This window comes from Gambusia affinis, linkage group LG03, assembly GCF_019740435.1.
Source record: "Gambusia affinis linkage group LG03, SWU_Gaff_1.0, whole genome shotgun sequence".
Taxonomy (NCBI): Eukaryota; Metazoa; Chordata; class Actinopteri; order Cyprinodontiformes; family Poeciliidae; genus Gambusia; species Gambusia affinis.
The window spans coordinates 13332424-13351668 of NC_057870.1; the positions used below are offsets into that span (position 1 = coordinate 13332424).

A 19245-nucleotide genomic window follows, 5' to 3' on the forward strand; every position below is an offset into this window, starting at 1 on the left:
TGAAGCTTGTGGTTGTAACTCTGCAAAAGGTGGAAATACTTTTGCAACGCACTGCATCTAAATGGATCCCCAAACACATAAAAATTACTTCTGAGAAGTTCATTTATCAGCATGTTGGATCCCTAAGAAACCACTATCAGTTACTGGAGTTGATAGCAAAAGTAAACAACGTTTTTCTTAATGTCTGGCACCAGTTTCCTGTACATTTTAGCAAATTCTGAGGCCTACATAAGAAGGACGAGACACATTCTTAACTTTATCTTATCTGATTGCTGTTGCTGGGTGGAATTGAAGACAGGGAGTCTGCTGCTGTATTTATATAGTGTCTGTAAACATAAAATGGTATCCATCCCTCAAAATGTAACACCAGAGTCTCTTTACTTGCTAAACACACAGGAAAAAGTGTTTAGATTGGTCGAGCAAAGCAAATGTTCTCAGAGGGAAGAAACCAGCTCAGTGCAAACAAGAAGGCCAAATAAAATGTAAGCAGTGAAACAAACCAAATACACTTAAATGGAACAATGTTTATTGTGAAAGTTTTTCATAGAACATGTTGAACAACTTTATTTGCAATTCTGAACAAATGATGACATTTGAAATTAGTTTAGCACAAAGAAGATATATCAGAGAAACCACGTAACACGGTCAAAAAATGAATTCTGATATGATGTACAGAGGCTTGCCTTAATATTCTTACCCCTATAACTATTCTATTAATTGTCACATTATGACTGCACAGTTGGATGCATTTTACTTTGATTACATGAGAATTAATGACCAAAGCAGCCTAAATCAGTAAAGTGTAAGGAAAATTATATTTTCATAATTTGGTAAAAGCAATTGAGAAAATCACACAAATAGACTATTTTAGAGTAGGTGACCTCTGAAGTAAACCGAGGTCAACTACCAAATTTTATTCAGCTGTAATGGTGTAAAGGATCCTGAATAAAGATTCATGCCACAATTATACATTTCTATTTTTAGCAATCTTTCAAAACCTTCACAACTATTCTGGATTGGTTTAACATGTAAAATCTCAAAAAGACGTATCAAAGTTTGTGAATCACATAACCAATGCTAAATAGTTGAAGGGGTATAAATATTTTTGCAAGGCTCCACAGCCTTGTTCCAAAGAACATTATGCTTTCAAGAATGATGCCGAGATTTAACCAACTTCATCAAACAAAAGTGTTCTAAATTTTCTAACTTGTGACATTCAAACCATCTACAACAAGCTGCGAGAGAACAATAATCCAGGGGTTCGGCAAACTGAGAAGTGCATCAAAACATTTTAAGTTTATTTTTATTTGACAATTGCCTTTGTCATATCTAATTTACCACAATGCAGGTAGTTTTGTGGCTTACACTCACAATGTAATTTTCTCCAGAGAGTATAACATGTGATCAAGTCGTTTATCTTGCTGTCAAAATGCCCTACTTAAAAGTACAATGAGGAGATCTTGCGCTGTAGCTTGAATCCCTCTACAAAACAGCAATCATGACTTCCACGCTTCTCCTCCCACCTCGACGGGACACCCCTCTGGAGGACGCAAGGCAGCTGTTTTTTCTGCACGACGTGGGGTTTTGTGTCCATCACTGCAGGCAGAGAACAGTCGCCGATGCGGCATCATCTTACACAGCGAGCTGAGAGGTTCATTGCTGTGAGAAGGGCACAGTGAAACCCAATGACAAAACTATTCCGTTCAATCTGCAGGAGCAATCAGTTCCCCTCCCTATTTTGCCTGTAAGTGCTTGATGTAATTATGTGAGCCGACAGTTTCTCACCAAATGTTGGTTAAAAATGTTGGTTTCACAATAATAAAAGAAAAAAAAAAAAAAGAAATAAAAATTTCATGCCAGCCAATTCTTTATATTTAAAAGAAAATCAGAAAATAACAGAATCTTTAAATTTAGCAGCAGTTTTTAAGTATGTTTTGTGCAAAATATGTTGTTGCTCAAGGAGTAAAAAAGTTTTCACTCTGAGCAAGAGTAATGAGTGGCACTCCATTAGCATTTTTGTGACTGGAAATGATTCAAACGTCCCGATTTCTGTCTGTTGGAAGCAAGGAAACACTTTTTCCGCCAGTTCACCAGCAGCGCAGGAAAAAGTGAGCAAAGCCGGCCGTGTGTCAATTTAATGCAATGTGTTGCAACAACCCAAGTTAAGATTTTACATGTAGACGTTTTGTCTTGCTTTGCGTTCAGTCACTTGTTTCCAAGAGCAAGTTGTAATTCACCTCGACACACCTTTGAACCCCCATTTAAAGGCAGACGTATGTTCCCAAATTAGTTTGTACGTGCTGATGCACAGGGCAAGATAAAACCAAGCCGTGTTCAGAGGAACTAAAAAGCTTCACCGGGCTCCAGTGACGCACCTTGGGCTCAGCTGATTGAGCTGCCGTCACAGTTTCGCCTGCTTGGCTGAAAGCTGCCGCGCTACTCGGCCGTGCTCCACGGAGGGTCACCGTTATAGAAGCCGGGGCTTTCTGCCCTCCTAACAACACACAGATAAAAACCCTGTAACAATAACAACCTAGACAGGCCAGCACTCCACAGAGAACATAATTGTGCTTTTTACCCAATGGTTAGACGGGGAAATCAAAATAAAAGGAAACGATGGGCAGATGAGTTTGATTTCGGTCTTTATTGCAACAGACACAGGAACTGAATAATGCCACGTGTTAATGTTATTTAACTCAGGTGATTGAAAGGAACAATTCACAGCATGTTACGAGATAATGAGACAAAAAAAAAAAAAAATAAAAATTAACATGCAATGATAATTATAACAAATGACTGACAATGGCAGCAGGCTGGATTGAATGTTTCAATAAATTTTGTAAACGTATCCAACATAATTTTATATTCAATTCTTCAGAATCAAATAATTAGGCAATTTTTCCATAAACATGAGTCCGAATGTTCTACCGATGCAGAGTCAGCTGAACGTGTGACTCTGCAAACCTTCCACCAGTGGACTCCTTCCGAGTGAACCCGTCTTCGCGCTCATCCACAGAGCTGTCCTCTGTGTCTCTGCAATGTCGTAATCCTCTCTGGTCTAAAAAGGTCCTGAACTACTGTTTCCAAAACAAAGAGTGAATGAACCCCCGGGCATTCAACGTGGCCGTCGCGTTTTGGCAGTTCGACACATACCAGCGGTCTGATTGGTGATGTGCGCCAAGCCGGGCAAGCTGCTGGCCAGTTTGGCCAGTCCGCCGTTGGTGAGCAGCTGATGGATGGCGGTGGTTTTCGAGATGCTTCCTGTTGTGACCACGGGTACTGCCCGGAGCAGAGCGCTGCCGCCGGTGCTGATCGAGCTCAGGATCGCGTCCTGGGATTTTCCACAAACTGCCTGAGAGAAGAAGAAGAAGAAGAAAAAAAACAAAAAAAGCAACAAAAAAAACTTTTGAGAGATTTTCCTTATTTACTCTCATCAATCCAGCATCATAGAATCAGTTTAGTATTAAATTTTTAAATCTTATTAGGGGACTGAAAGACAAAAAAAATCTGTGAAATAGGACTTGTCTTTTCTGGCGTTTTGTAAGAGATTAGCTTCATGGAAAAGTGGCCTTCCAGCTTCAAAGACTCATCACCAAAGATGAATTTTAGCTTTTTATGTTTTGGGATCCTTAGATCAGTCATGTTACCTAGACTTTCCTCCTTGCATTATAGGAAATTATTGGTTTCAAATTGACTTGAGAACACTGTACCATCTGTAAAGCCCGGTGGTGGCAGCATCATGTGCTTTTGTTGCCAGCGCTAACTGTGGATTTCCCAAAGTTGGTGAAAAACTACCTTCAAATTCACCTCAAACCCACAGCTAAACACAATTAGACACTGAGCTCAACCCAAACTAAAAGTGATTTTACAATACATTACGGCCCTTTACTCAGAGAACATATTCAAAGAGGTAACTAAGCCCAAATTGTGCAAAAAAATAAATAAATCCATATTTTGCGCTGAAGGATGTCTCTTGTAGCCCCTAAAAACTGTTTACATGCATCTTTGAATGCCAGAAATAAATACAACAGTCATGTTAATGAGTGTAAGCAAACTTCTGACAGCCACTGCAGTGGTTTTATTCCAATACAACCTCGCTTGCTATCATCATTATAATTTGTACAAAGCATAAAGTTTCTTTCCTCGTGTACCTGAGTGCTGCCTGTGCTTGTTGCGGTGGAGGGAAGGCTAGGAGCTTTGGTAACGATCTCCTGCAGACTGAAACTTAGGCCTTGCAGAAGACTGCTGGCGGAAGCCGGTGCTGCAGAGGAAATAAAAGCATAAACAACAAATATGCAAGTTAAATAAAAAAAATTAAAAAAAGATATTAAGACCAAATTAATACTTTTAGAAACCAAAAGTTAAACACATGGACCCACACACAAGCACAAACGAGGCCAATCACGTCCAAAACAGGGGGAAAGGTTTGGATCAGTGACGAGCAGCAATGGCGCAAGAGGTGATCAATGATGATGTTTGCTAAAGTATGTTGCCATCACACACTGTCCTCATCCAGTGTTCAGAACTGCACTCTGACTCAGGCCAACAGACTACGGTGTGTGTGTTGGGAGCTGCCGTGCTGCATTTTCTCTGCACAGCTGCGTGCAACTGAGCGTGCGAAGCGGGACAAGACAGAGATACCTTGGGCAGTAGCTGGAGCTTGCACCTGGGCTGGTGTGGAGGACACTGACACCATGCAAGGCTGCACGCTGCTGAATGAGCCTGAGCCTGGGGACAGGGCACCAGACACCTCTGAGAGACTACCAGACCTGCAGTGACACACACATCACCAGTCTGCTCAGGAGCCACACCAGCAAAGGCAGCTTGGCCGTCATTCAGCTCTTAAAATTCTGAGTACCACCTCTCATCGATCCCCTCTGCACCAGACACATTATCGTCCAACAGGGGGAGGCGTGGACGTGGGTGTAGGTAAGCTTAGGGTTTTAGGAGCTCCACGTTGTGCCTGTGAGAGTGGGCAAGCTTACCGCTGGCCTGTGAGGAGTCCAGAAAGCTCCTTGGCACCCGGCACGGTCTGTCCCACTGCCACAGTTAGAGGCTTGCCAGAGACGCCCACTGGGAGAAGAGAAACAGAGCCCAAGATCAGGACAGGCAGCTACAGATAGTTTTAGGAAGGCAGTAGATTGACTTTCTGTTAATTATATAACATCATTATGTTGACAAAGCACTCCACTCCGCTTCTGTAATATTGCAATACCAAAAAAACAACAACAAAAGAGCTTTGGATCGTGTCATTTCGTCTTGAAATCTGAATGTTAGTCAGTTGCTGGGATTTCTGGTGATTTTATTATTGAATTCCCAAACAACTTCTGAGCCAAGATAAAAATAAAATAATAATAATAATAATAATAATAATAATAATAATAATAATAGAAGTATCAGCAAATGAAAGATAAAATCTTGCTTTTTTAATAGAAAAATAAGTACACAAGCTTTCAAAAATAAAAATAAAGACGATAGAGCACCAGAGAAATATTGTCATCTATATATATATATATATATATATGTATAACACTACAACGTGCCATTTGAACATGGCAAATTTCAAACACAAATTTTATGCCAAATTTCATTGCATTTTAGGGCTTAAAGTGTGAAATAAATAAATACGCAAATTACACATTTATGAATCAAAGTTGATGATTTCAAACAAAGAGATTCCTAAGTGACGCTAAACACGTTCTGGGAGTGGCACACGTCACCCGAGATGAATCATTTTCGTTATTAAATACAGAAAATTTGGCACTTTGCTAAAACAGGAAAGCACAAACCGAAACTCTGCATTATGTGGAAATATAGAAGTTATCCAGATGTTCTACCTTCCGCAGGGCTGATGGCGCCTCCTGCTGACTCACTTTGGGAAACGATGGTAACTTTGATCTTTGCTCTCTTGGAGGCCTTGCTGGGCGTGGGACTGGGGGTCTGCCTCCTCTTGCCATGAGGACGTAGGTCGTCTCTGTCCAGGCCTTCCAGCTGATCACTGGTCACTGGAACTGCAGGGGCAAAGAAGCATCGATACACAATGACAGAAGCACTGAGGCAACCCGAGTTAAAAATGGTTTCATTCCTTCGCCAGCCAAAATATGATCTTTTTTATTTTTTTTTTTACCTCTCTTTTGATTATAATACAACATTTCTACATATTTTTGTACTTCTAAACTGGTAGTTTATTTGAATGTACATGAAGAACTAAGTGGAAGAGAAAAGACCAGAAGACAGAAAAGAGGAGGAGAGATAGATAGACAGATACTTACCAAAAATACAAGGAGGGGTGCCAGGAGGAAGATTTTTCCTCACAAGCATGTTTTGTTTCATAAAAGCAGCAAACTGAGCTGGAACGAATAGGGAAAAAAAGCCAGAAAGGAAAGTTGCAGAAGGAGAGGAGACAAGAGGATGAGAGGAGAGCATTTCAGTCACGTTCCATCTGACCCCGTCGGATGTCGTGACACGATAAAACGCGCTGCGATCGTTTTCACATCTCGCATACCACGGCGTCTGCTTGTGCAAAGTTCAGCCAAAAGTTGAGGCGATTAACTTCCGAAAATATTTAAACAAAGGGAGGGTTGTTTATGCTCGGGTACCAGGAATGTGAAAGCTTTGCAGAGCGTTTTAATGCATCCAGAGTTGGGAGATTAACGAACCTTGAGCCTGCTTGTGAGTGAGCACGGTGCCAGAGCGCTGCATGTGCGTCTTGAGGAGCTGCGTGGCTGTGATCAGGCTGGACTTTTGTGCTGGAGACAGACCAGAAGTCTTCGGTTTGGGGCTGGAAGTGGGGCTGCTGCAGACGCTGGACAAATCCTGAGACAACAGAAGAGATGCGCCACAACTCTGAGTCAACTCAAATATCCAGGATTTCTTTTATATATAGAAAAAAATTTAAGCTAATTATCAATTTTTACACTCTTTTCTTGCATGAGAATACGGTCACCGACAACAGTGCTCCCAAGTTTAACTGTAAATTATTTATTTCGGCTTCTGTGTCTGGTGAACCTGTAGCACTCTATTGTTTGAAACAATAACAAAAACAAAACAAAAAAACACTTTTTACTTTAAGATACAAAAATAGATGTTCACTTCACTTCACTTCACCTGAACAAATCTAAACAGAACATTGGGTAAAATTTTGACTTTTGGCTTTGAAAAGAAAAAAAAAAAAAAAAAAACATTTTAAGAAGAAAGTATCACTTTTTGGTATGAGGAAACATTTATGTTTAACCAAAACTTTTTCACACCTGTAGACATAACCAGCACAGCTCAGTACAACTGAAACAAGTGAGGACCAGGAAAATGTCCTCTCATTCCACAAATGACCTTGTGTGGTGAAAATGGTGACAACTGTCATGTGTATGTAATTTATACAAAAAAACCCCCAAAAAAAACACAAAACCAAAACACTAAACCCCCATGCACAGAAATCCTACTTGTAAACTGTAATTAGCTGCGTTTCAATTACAGATGTGCGCAAAACTTTGGCGATATTCCGCTAATGTCAAAAACCTCCCCAATCTGCAGTTGCTGTGTTTCTATTAAATAAGAGACGCAAATCAAACTTATTTTTTATGCGACAAGTCATTAAAAAGCGCTGCACCATCTTCCTCCAACCACTTCCTATCGTTTTCTTCACCTTTTCCACCAGCAGTAACATCTGGTTGTTGATCACGTGACTTGCGTGATACGAAAAAGTGTTTCCACTGCAGTTTTGCAAAATACACAAATTATGAGACGACCAAAAAGAAAAAGAAAAAAATAAAAAATCACGTCATCGTAGCGCAAAAACATTTAGTTGTTTATTTTTTCCCAAAAAATTGTTCAAAATGTTTCCAGTAAAGAAATTTTTTTCTGTAATTCCAGTTTGTGCAATTTTATGATCAATGGAAGCACAACTAATGTACAAATCCAGGATTGTAACAAACCTCTGAACCTGAGGGTGAAATGGGAACTCTAAGAGCTGGAGACGAAGATCGACCTCTCTCCACGTCAAAGGGAAGCTCCCGTCGAGGCCGCTTCTTCTTCTCCGTGTCCAGGTCTCTCATCTCTCCGGAGCCGTGACTGTGGCCCTCTGCGCGGGTCAGGACCCCTGACAGAAAGTCAGCGATCTCGTCCTGAATGCAGCGGTCCACCATCGTCTGCGTCAAACCTTCCGACTTCATCTTTGCCGAATTGATTCTGTGGGGAAATTCATGGATTCATTTTTTTCAAAAACAGAAAGTGATGTCCAAGCTGCAGCCACTTTAACTCCTTACAAACTCTTTTCCTCACATAAAGTACTGATTTTTTACATTTATCTAGTGAAGAAAAGCTTGATAACTTGCATAAACGAACCTGCAATGTGAGGCTTACTTAATCTCTGTGACTTCTCAGAGAGAGAAAAATAAACCCAAACTTTTCTGTCGCCTCTGTTCTCTTCTTTTCTCTCATCCACAGACCAAACTGAGCCAGTCTTGTGCTGCTTGCACGTAAAAATGTTGGCGTCGTAGAGCAACTGAGTCACCGCAACGTCAGCCTGTTCCAATGATACACCGAGACAGTGTACAAACCAGCGGCACATGAACGCCCCCAATGAAGCAGCAGCGAAAATCAATGACTGGAGACGCTACGCAAAAATTAGTACTAAAAACCGCAAGCGAGCACCTCGCCTTCACGGACACACGAAGGTTCAAACTGAGGTTTGTTTCACCTTTACAGCGCTACCTGTCCTGATCCCAGATCAGATATTTGGGATTATAAAGAATTCACACGGATTAATAAAAATGTTTCAATTTAATTGGGCCCCGTTTAAAATACGATAAAAGTGAAATGACCTCTTCTAATCCCCATTTTTCAATATATGTGTTTATCTGTTGGGAACTGAGAAATCAATGCAATCAGTGAGTTGGGCAAAATCTGAAAAGTTGTAATGAGTAAACTGCAGATGAAAAGATGATCAGCTAAATGTAAAGCGATGCTAAAGCCCCACTCTTCTTCACAAAATAAAGGTCAGAGTAAAATATGTCTCTCAGAAAATTCAATGTGAAACTCTGGGGAACTCTAAACTTTCATTTTCCAGATTACATAGATTGTTAAATATCATGTTGATCTTGACAGATGGTGATAAAAGAGCATGTACTTTCAATAACAAAGCGATAAATAACAGATAAAACATAGAACTGCAAAAAAATACTGCAACAAGAACATCAGTATGTGTAATATTAATATTGCAGCGGTGTGGGCCCAATATATTCCAGGTGCGTACGTTGATCCTGCAGTTTCACAGCAGTAGATGCCCACATTTAACAAAAAAAATGACAGAAAGTCATTTTTGGCATCAGACAGTTAAAAATAAAAATCTCCTGATGCTGGTATATCTTCACATCAACCGCTGCAGGTTTTTTCAAAGAGCCATACACTGATACCACCGTCTCCCCGCATTGTGATCCTCTACGCTCAATATAACGGAGAAAGACTTGTAAGTTAGCTAACGAAGAGGCGTCAAGCTGCCTCTCTAGGTGTAACAGAACCAGTAAGCTTTAAACCGGCTCCTGCACCGGTTCAAACCTCGCTCAGGACGGTGACCAACCTGAGGTTCTCGTCTGCTCCTCCGACCACCACCAGGCTGTTGTCGGCCCTCAGCTTCTCTCTGAACTCCTCCATGCCATCCGTGGTGCACTGCAGCGCATTCTGCCCAACCACAAACAACACGGGGGTCTTCATGTCCAGCAGCGGGTCGTCCACGTCCTGCAAACCAGCAACACGCCAGCAGCTCATCACAGACCTGAATTCAAGCTGAAGTCCACACTTTCAGGAGGATAGTTGAGGTCTCACCCCTCTGGGTCCGTTGACTGTCAGGAGCGGAAAGCCGAGACACACGACAGCCGTCAGATACTCCATGAGGGATACCTGGCAGAAAATAGCTTCAAGTTTTTATTTAGAAAAAAAAAAAAAAAAAACTAAACACAACTTTCCATGTCATGATGCATGACCTTGGTGCAATTCTTCAACTCTTACATGACAAGCGATAAGCGCGCCAGCGTTCCAGCCAACCAGGATGATGGGCTTGTGTGGGAAGTGACTGTGAACCTGTCGGACAAAGTTCACGAAATGATGTCATTAAAAACATTTTACAGCAAATGTGGATCTGCACACTTGGTGAACTGCCAAATCATTCTTATTCTGGTTTTAGAGCCATAGGTTTTATCGATAAAACAAGGGTTTTGTTAGGCTAGTAGTAATATTTACAAACAAAAAAAACAACTTCTTAATATGATATTTTGATGGGTACAATTATTTTTAATGTACATCTTAAAAACACCGATAAGAAGCAACCGCACACATATAAAGACACACCTCCATGACTTTGGCTCTGACCGTTCCCAGCATGTGCTCCAAACACTGTGTGATCCCAATATTGGCCCCACTGTTCACATGAGTGTGCACCGGGATGACCTGCAGTAAAAACAGCACTCATTACAACTTTTATCTGCAGGAAAAATAAAGTGACTTCCATTCCAAATGGAAAACTGGAACAAAGAGAGATTTTCGACCTTTCCCAGGCAGGAGAGCTGCGACTGCCAAAACCTCATTCTCCGTGACGTGGAGAGAGCCGGATTCGTTGGGCTGGACGGCGCGATGAGGATCAGAGGAGACCCAGGAAGCTTGCACTGCAACATCCAGATGGATGGAGAGTGGATCAAGTCACATCTATCTGAGCAACAGGCTGCGTCTCGCAGGATTAGTCAAACATTAGTTTTCTTCATACAACATTGTAGAAAAATACATTTAAGTTAAAACTATGGCTATGTGATGTAGGGGAAATATGCAATAACAATAACAAATAAATGAGGGTCTGTAGTTTGTTTCATACCAACTACAGACCCGGATAAGTCACTGCTAGAAGATTTCTGACTCAACAAGCACAGGAAGAACTTTGTTGTAACTTATTCAAGACTCGACCACTACTTACACTGGAAAAAAACAAAAAACAAAACACAAACACATCCAATAAATATTTTCTTTTTCAGTAGTTATGGATTTTACCGGTTTGTTCTGCGAAAGAACTCCAACAGCAGGATCCCAGGGACGCTTCAGCAGCAGAGACAAAGCCTCCGCACTCGGAGCGCCAGTCTTTGCAGACGGCAGTAGCATTCTGTCGATGAGCGTCGGCAGCTTCGCATAAACAGACAAGTCAAAATTTAGCTCTCTGATCGAGCACGTAATTAAATATCACACACACCAGCTCTCGGTGTTCGTTCAGTGACTAAATCATACCTTGCTTTTTAAAGTCTGCAGCACATCCAAGTAAGCAGCCAGCATGGGGAGGTTCAACGACTCGATCAGCGTGATGTGCAGCCACTGCGTCAGCTTGGTCTCCCAGTTCACGCTGGCGAGCGCGTGCCGCACCTTCCTGGCACACTTGTCTACAGCTATCCTCCGCAGAATGGGCTCGTTGGAAGCCTAAAATGTGCAGATGAAGAAAAAAAAAAAAAAAAAAAAAAAAAGTGTCATTACTGATCAAGTGCAGCACTGCGGGGTCTTTCGTCTAAATACCGAATCCAGAAAATCGCATCAACTTTTACTGACAGAAAACCGAAGCTTAAGGCATTTATAATATTCAAGCACAGAAAGAAAAAAAAAAAAAAAAAAAAAAAAAAACATTCTGATGCGTTCCACACAAATTAAACATCTAGAGTTGAAAATTAATAGAGAGACAACAGCAAAAAAAAAAAAAAAGTTACATTTTCATTGGCCAGACGTGCCAGTCTTTCTCCCTGAAGAGCTTTAAGGACTTTGTTGAACAACTTGTTCTGGGTCACTGACCAGCCCGTCCTGAAAAGGAAAAATGATTTCAAAACACTGACCTGCTGATAGGCGTGTTAAGACTGTTATAAGCTTCAAATATTGCAGTACAAGTGATCAATAAGCATATCTGACTACTTGTTTATATGTTCCTCCCAGTCATCTGGAGGTGGGGGGCCATCGGCGGCGGTTCGAGCAAACAGGACATGCCTCTCACACTCCTTCATCACACTCTGGGCCTTCTGGTTGTCATACAGGGGAACAGGTGTTGGTGTGATCGTTTCCACATCTATTAGGGAATCCGAGTCCCTGTACGGAAGAAAACAACAAAGGAATCGTACGAGGAACTGTTTAGAAATGACCCACCCTTTAGAGTAAACGACAAAGTCGCCACATTTCCTTAGAACACTTAAAGCTTTTTTTATACTCACGATAAAGTCTCAGGTTGACGACGCGGCGTCACAAACAGCGTTCTTGTGGGCCGAGCGCTGCTGGCATCGGGGTGAGCGTTCCATGGTTTGGCGTAGCTGTGGTCCAGAAACACCAGGTCCAGCTCGCGTTCGTAGGCCGACAGCTGGAAAAGCAAGGACGTCCCCATCTTGCGCGCAGATGACTGTAAGTCCTTATCCCCGCGGTGCATCTTCCTCCTGAGCCACGCCTGGCCCAAAACAGACCCCAGCCACCGGTGGGGCGTTTAGATGAATCTGGAAAAGGAGGAACAGGAGAGCATTTAGAGATACTTAAAGAAATAGGAAAATTACTTTTCTCTTGCCTACTGAGGAATCAATGTCAAACTTTGTGCTTTGCAAAGTTATGACCACTATTATCCTCACTGCGATGGCTTCTGAGGGAGAAGTTCTCTGAGACTTTCCAGAGACTAGTCAACAATCTTATTTTACCCAACCCAGCGTTACTGCGCTTCTCGCCGAAAGACCGATGTTACACATCCAGCTTCTTGTTTACAAGTTTCACTTCTTGTGTCGGTTGATTTATCCCAACTGTGTTCAATGTGACATATTAAGCACGCACTGAAAAGCACATGAATACAAAATAAATTACGTTAACTTGAAACGATAAATAAAAAGTATCTTACAAATGTAGGAGACCTCATTGTATTGGAGGTGAAACAAAGAAAATAAAGGTGACTATCAAACCATTAGACGGTACAGATTTAGATCGTATTGTAATAATCTGAATGAACTAACTTGTCCCACTAATGGATAACAGCAGGCTAGTTACTATTAGCAACTTTCCAGACACTTTATTGGTGACTATGTTAAATAATAATGTGTAGTCTAAAACTGAAGTTTCTATTCAACAAAACTATATTAGATTTTTCCAAAGCTTGAAACAAATGTTAATAAAATAGATATTAAACTCCATAGGTTTAAATGTAAATTGAGAAACGTAAATAAAACAAAACACAAACAAACCCAGATAATCTGCCTTTAAGATGCAGTCGCTGTCCTAGTTCTGAAGTTATATAAATATTAGGTTATAACCTTGAATGTGATTTTTTTTTTTTTTACTTTGCATGCCTACAAATGCATCCACTGATTCCACAGCTTCAAAAATTGTACATGGAAACTTGTCAACCCAGAATATTTTTTACTACTCATGCTCTTGTGTTAATATTCTGGCACACGTAAATCATAAACAAATGCTCAAATTAGAAAAATGTTCAGCCAGTATGTGTGTCTGAGAATGCTTCGTCCGGATTAGAAGCGGTAAGCGGAATTAAGATAGTAATTTAATAAAAAGCCAAAAAGGCTAAAGCATTAAGGCAAAACACAAATTGAGAAGATAATTGTCATAATAAATACAGCTTCAGTCAGTGCACGTAAACGTATTTGCGTTCTGTGTAACATTAAGTAAATCATAAAACCCCCCACGGAACAATATCGCGCTATTAGTTTAAGTAAATATTTAACACTACAAAACATTATTAGCTTGAATAGGCTAAAGACACCGAGGGCGGAGGGCTCGAGTGGGATGGCCTAGCAAAAGGATGTTAGCATAGCAAGCTAAAAGCAAATACGTAATACGTCGTTATAGTTTTCAGTGAAATATACCTCCTCATCTGATTAGATCATCTTAGTCGGTATGACTTCCGAGCCGAGTAAGTAAAAAAGAGGTTTGTATTAAACAATGTGATGAAAATGTTGCAAGCAACATAAAACCACTCTGTCTAAAGCCCTTACTTCCTTTTGTTGTCTGGTTTGTTGCCTTGTCGCGCTACAATTCTCCCCATTTTCCTCGCATAAATGACAGGCAGGACAGAGGAAGCTGAAATGTACCCAATATGGCAACCCGGTTTGTGGCGCCTCAGAGAGTGACGCAAAACATGGACCGGATCCCTGCAGTAGATCATAAAGCTGGAAACGGAAAACTAATACAAATTAAACTGACAGTGTTTTCCCCCCCATAAATGTGACAAGTATAACGATTAGTAAGGCTATTTACATCAATAATAATAATAATTGTCTTAATTTCTTTGTTCAGAATAACGGTGTGACTTTTCACTTTAATTCATATCATCAGCAACATGTCTCTAAAATCATAAAAAGATTTAGAACAGGGTAATTCAAGGGCCATCCCGTTAAAAAGCAAGTAAGAAATGTATCATCACATTTATTTTTATCACAATAGTAACATAAAATATCCTGATAAAATTCCAAGTCCGTATTGCCCACCTCTACACACACCATCTAAAAAAATCACACCTAAACACGTACAGACATCAATAATCCAAAATGTTGAAGCACAAAATTGAGTTCAAGCAGTTAACAGAACAACCCTCCCAAAAAACTGTCCATTTTTCTATCTATCTATCTATCTATCTATCTATCTATCTATCTATCTATCTATCTATCTATCTATCTATCTATCTATCTATCTATCTATCTATCTATCTATCTATCTATCTATCTATCTATCTATCTATCTATCTATCTATCTATCTATCTATCTATCTATCTATCTATCTATCTATCTATCTATCTATATATATATATATATATATATATATATATATATATATATATATATATATATATATATTTTTTTTTTTTCCCCAGAGAGCTATGACTCCTTCCAGTAAATTAAGTAAATACTCCTATATTGATGTTTGATTCCAAAGGTCCCTGCAAAAAGCAGTATTTAAAAGACACAGTCCCCAAAGGAGATTTCATCATATTTTTCTTTACCTGGACAGAGTCAAAACTGACAAATCACAGAGCCACAATGGTATGTTTTATTTAACAATTTGCATTGAAAATTCCTTGTGAGGGTTTTTAAAACTCTTGTTACATTTTTTATGAATTGTTTGCTTGAACTCTAAATGTACATGCATACATAAAAGGATTGATTATATTTACATACAAATGTTATTCAGTTGTTCATTAAAGTGCACTGTGTTCTAAAATCTAAAGAAATATTCGGGGCTGGCTATGCTGCTCTGTGTCTTGATGTCGCTGTCAGACTGTCAGTGCATTTTCAAACTCAGGACACCCGGTAAAGCGAAACATTCACAGAATACTTATGGTTCTTATGATAAGGTTTCTTTGCTTTAAATATTCAAACCCATATATTGGTTTTGTTTCTCCCAGAAAGAGAAAATCAGACCCATTGCAAGGATGGTGTGGATTTGACGTGGCATCCTAAAGAGACAAAATGGAGGAACAGCAAATGTCAATTGTACTTGTAATCAATGCTGCTATGGGTACGTGCAAAAAAAAATCCTTTATGAATATAAAAGAAGAGTTAGATTTGCATGCATTTCCTTGTTTCTTCTGCTTGCCGTCTGATTTCAGGTATGCAACTCCAATAATATTCGCTGAAGATTGTGTTTCTGTTTTTGACCCAAAGGCATGCCAGTATATTGTCCACAAGAAAGACGACCCATCCGTGCTCTGTCCCATTTTTGCTGCTGTAGGAAAATAATTCAATTATTGATTCAGTTTATCTAAACATCCTAATGATGGTTTTATGAAATACTAAGAAGATCCTTTAATCTGAATTTGTAGAGGACCTTCACATGCCTACGGAAAAAGTTTTTTCCTTGTGACAATTTACACATTTCAGCTCAGCATGGTTGTTATGTGTTTGCATATATAAAAGATGTTTGACCTTGTGAAATCTAACTATTGATTCACATATTTACTCAAGGCTGATAGTTTCATCTCCAAAAGGCACAATGACATAGAAGGCCAAGGGATTAAACCTCTGATGTCCAAAACTTTTGCTGGGAGTGCCATAAATATCAAGTTGAAAGTTATCATTGGCCAAAAACATTAGATACAAAAACACAATTTTTTTGAAAATTATTATTTTTTTAACCAAACAGTAAGATAAATGTGCCATATATTAATGAAACAAAGTAATTTAACTAAAATATAATAACTGTAGATCCACGATAGTGTAATTTTATTTGGCTTAATTTGTCTTCTCTTTTGGTTTAAAAAACTTAATTTATTCCCAGCAACAAAAATGGGACATTGATCATTTTTTGTCCAATGCGAACTGTGTTTAGACAAGTAGGTGCACTTAGGTCTGCTTTGCTGCATGTTGTGTTCCTATGTAGAAAAAAACAAAACAAGAAAGAAAAACAACAGTTTCAGTAAATCATTGATTAGCAGTGGCAGCCAGATAAAGGCTGAAAGGACACGGCAAAGGCATTTTCACATTCATCTCTGTGGATCTAATATGTTTTTCCATTCCTAATAAACAGGGAGCACCATACACTGTATTTCTTTCAATGTAAGCATTTGCTGTTTGCAGTGAATAAGTAAGTTGTTCTGTGAATTAGTTAGACATGAATCTGAAAAATGTATTTAGGAGAATTTAATTCAACCTTATAGTAATGAAAGTGGGAACAAATATCCACAGATGCTATGTGCCATTTTCTGTAAATTCAGCGTTTTTCACAGTAAAGAAAAGAAAATACAGAAATGTGGTTGCAGCTGCTAAAACTAGGTAATCTAGCTCTTGCTTTGCATATTTGAAAGGAAGGAAGGAAAAAAGAAACTATAGGAATTCATACCACAGACACCAATGTTGATCATGCAACTGATACAAACATGCTATATTTTTCGATTTACAAGAAAACCTATGAAAGAAAGCAAAAAATATATATTTTTAGTTTACACAAGCAGTAAATAAGCCACAGTATGTGCAGTTGAAACCAGAAGTTTACATAAACAGAATAAAAACACATTTATTTCCTTTTTTCAGTCAATGTCTGACGTTAAATCAGGCCAAACTAATTTTGTTTCATTCAGAAACTATATTATTTCTTTTTGTCAAATTCCACAATAAAGAAATTATTCTTTTGAGTTTTTTAAATTAATATTAAAATTCAGAAGTTTACATACATATAAAATTCATTATGACTGTGAGGTTCAAAGTGTCAGTTTGACTTTTTTTTTTTTTATTGATGTTTTAGTCTTTTCCTAGTAAGTGTGTTTCAGCATTGAATATCCACACCCTGTAACGTTTAAGCAAATGAGTCAGAACCCAACAAGCAAGCCAAGACAAGGGGATGTTACCAAAAGGTTTATTAGACACAAAGAGATGGTGTTGAAGTGGGCCTGCTAGATGTGGTTGCACTGGCAACCACATCTGGAATGTCTGGAACACAAAAACAGAGATGAGTGTCGTGACTGGATGAAAATGAGGGAAAAACAAAAAGAGAGATTTATGATGAGACAGTCAAGGTCAAAAACCAGAAACTCCGAATATTGGTGTCCGCCTCCAGTCCACTATGGACCGGTCCTTTTATTTTTTTATTTGCCAGTTTATATCTGCCCACTAAATACAGAAAATATTTTTGATCCATATCATAAAGTTTGTACAAATGCTCTTTTTTCTTCATGAATTGTTTCCTTGTAGGAAAAACACAATCATTTCTGAATTGTGAGAATGTTATGTGGTATTAATCCAGAATGGCTGATGTGAAAGCAAAAAAAAACAAAAAACCCTCTAAAGTTGTTTAGAGCTCTCACACACTTGGTTAATACCCTTTATAACAAGCAATGCAAATAAAAAAGAGGAAAAGTCATATAGAAGGAACACATGTCCAACAAATGTGTGTAAAGCTTGAGAGATTTGGCTGCTAATTTTATAAATGAACAAAGGAATGCAGTGAGAAAAAGTATTTGTTTATTGAACACAAGCAAGGCATAAAAATGAATGGCCAATAATCAGAGAGACCCTTTGTTTCAGGCACGACGAGACGAGACGAGACAGTAAGTAAACAGAAAACCATATGCAGACCAAGCATGAGTTTTTATTTCTGCTATATTTGAGCATTTTCAATGACATCTTGTAGCTTCATGTAACTTCTGAAATATATTCTACAAATAAGAAAATCAAGCAGCTAAAATATATTTCCCACTTCACTTACATGTTACTTCACACGCGATTTCAAACTCCTTCCAGGTGTTTTTTTTTTTTCCTCTCCAGCTTGGTGATATTTAAATTAAATGTTGCAGAAAGCACTGATGTGTTGGGGGTTTGTTGTTTACACAATGCCAGGGACCTGTAATTACAGATAATTGGCATGGGGTAAGTGCCAAATCACACAGTTTTGTTTTGTGGGGTCACTGCTGTGAGTGTAAAGCAGCCCTTTTCTTTCCACTAGGTGGCAGGAGTAGTCAGAAGATAATGGCGCTTTCACAACATTGTCCTCTCACTCTTCCCACTAAGATCCAGGGAAAAAGAGAGAAACACATGGAAAGTTTTTGCAAACACATCCAGGGTTGGAGGGTTTTTCTGTCTACATGGCACAAACAAAAGAGCAGCTTCAGATGTAGTTTGAGGAGCTTCTCTCATCCATGTGCCTGCTGCCTTGAACCTGCAGATGAGAGGGGGGCACCAGCACCTCTGCTTTGTCTCAGTCTTCCTCTTCAAACACTGAGCAACACTCACAGCTTTCCCCTTGGATTACTGCATCTGAAAACATCAATGGAGGATTGACAGAAGAATCTGCAAAAAGGATTAATCCTTTCTCCTTTTTCTTTTTCTTTTTTCTTCTGATTTTCTCTAAAATCAGACAAAATTTTTCTAAGTGGAATGATGTCTCAGCGCTGGAGCAGGAGGCTCTGGTTCCCAGTTGTGTTTGGTGCCACGCTGGTTCTTCTCACTGCTGTGGATGCTGGACCAAACCAGGACAGAAGGCAGGCTCAAAAGTCTTCATGCTTCGGAGGTTTTGATCTCTACTTTGTTCTGGACATGTAAGTTAGCCAACACTTCACTTGGTACTCTTAACAGGGGGAGCAAATGGTTTCTGTTTACACATGTCGACTGATCCAGCTCAAATTGACAAGAATGATAAATAATGTAACATACATTTCTCCCCAGTGACAGGGCATGTAAGTCTTACTGCCAATTACCCACAGCTAATATTGTCTCAAAGTATGTTACCTAGTTATACTCTCCATGGCAGCAAAGTGCACA

General features: G+C 39.4%; 2 protein-coding genes across 20 annotated transcripts in view; one reads left to right on the forward strand and one right to left on the reverse strand.

The window, feature by feature from the left end:
* Window positions 1–508: 508 nt before the first annotated feature.
* kansl3 (KAT8 regulatory NSL complex subunit 3) lies at window positions 509–14094 on the reverse strand. Of its 19 annotated transcripts, none has more exons than XM_044111120.1 (21): window positions 13992–14094; window positions 12222–12494; window positions 11929–12099; window positions 11730–11820; window positions 11263–11448; window positions 11032–11160; window positions 10539–10655; window positions 10342–10440; window positions 10003–10074; window positions 9820–9894; window positions 9575–9732; window positions 7932–8184; window positions 6660–6816; window positions 6273–6350; window positions 5874–6011; window positions 4986–5073; window positions 4642–4769; window positions 4152–4261; window positions 3154–3352; window positions 2376–2494; window positions 519–1659 (listed from the first exon to the last, which is right to left on the reverse strand). In XM_044111120.1, exons 2-21 carry the CDS (start codon window positions 12428–12430, stop codon window positions 1654–1656), a joined length of 2583 nt encoding a protein of 860 aa, XP_043967055.1. In that variant the 5' UTR covers window positions 12431–12494; window positions 13992–14094; the 3' UTR covers window positions 519–1653. The 19 variants fall into 19 exon arrangements, with proteins under 19 accessions (XP_043967060.1, XP_043967055.1, XP_043967050.1 ...); XM_044111115.1 differs by having other exon boundaries at window positions 5838–6011; window positions 13992–14093; XM_044111116.1 differs by having other exon boundaries at window positions 5838–6011; window positions 13863–14006.
* A 4428-nt stretch (window positions 14095–18522) lies between these two features.
* antxr1a (ANTXR cell adhesion molecule 1a) overlaps window positions 18523–19245 on the forward strand; it is a 28797-nt gene continuing 28074 nt past the window's right edge. The window contains exon 1 of the mRNA XM_044111148.1: window positions 18523–19022. Coding sequence (XP_043967083.1) covers window positions 18862–19022 — 161 coding nt within the window. The 5' untranslated portion in view covers window positions 18523–18861. The remainder of the gene's footprint in view (window positions 19023–19245) is intronic.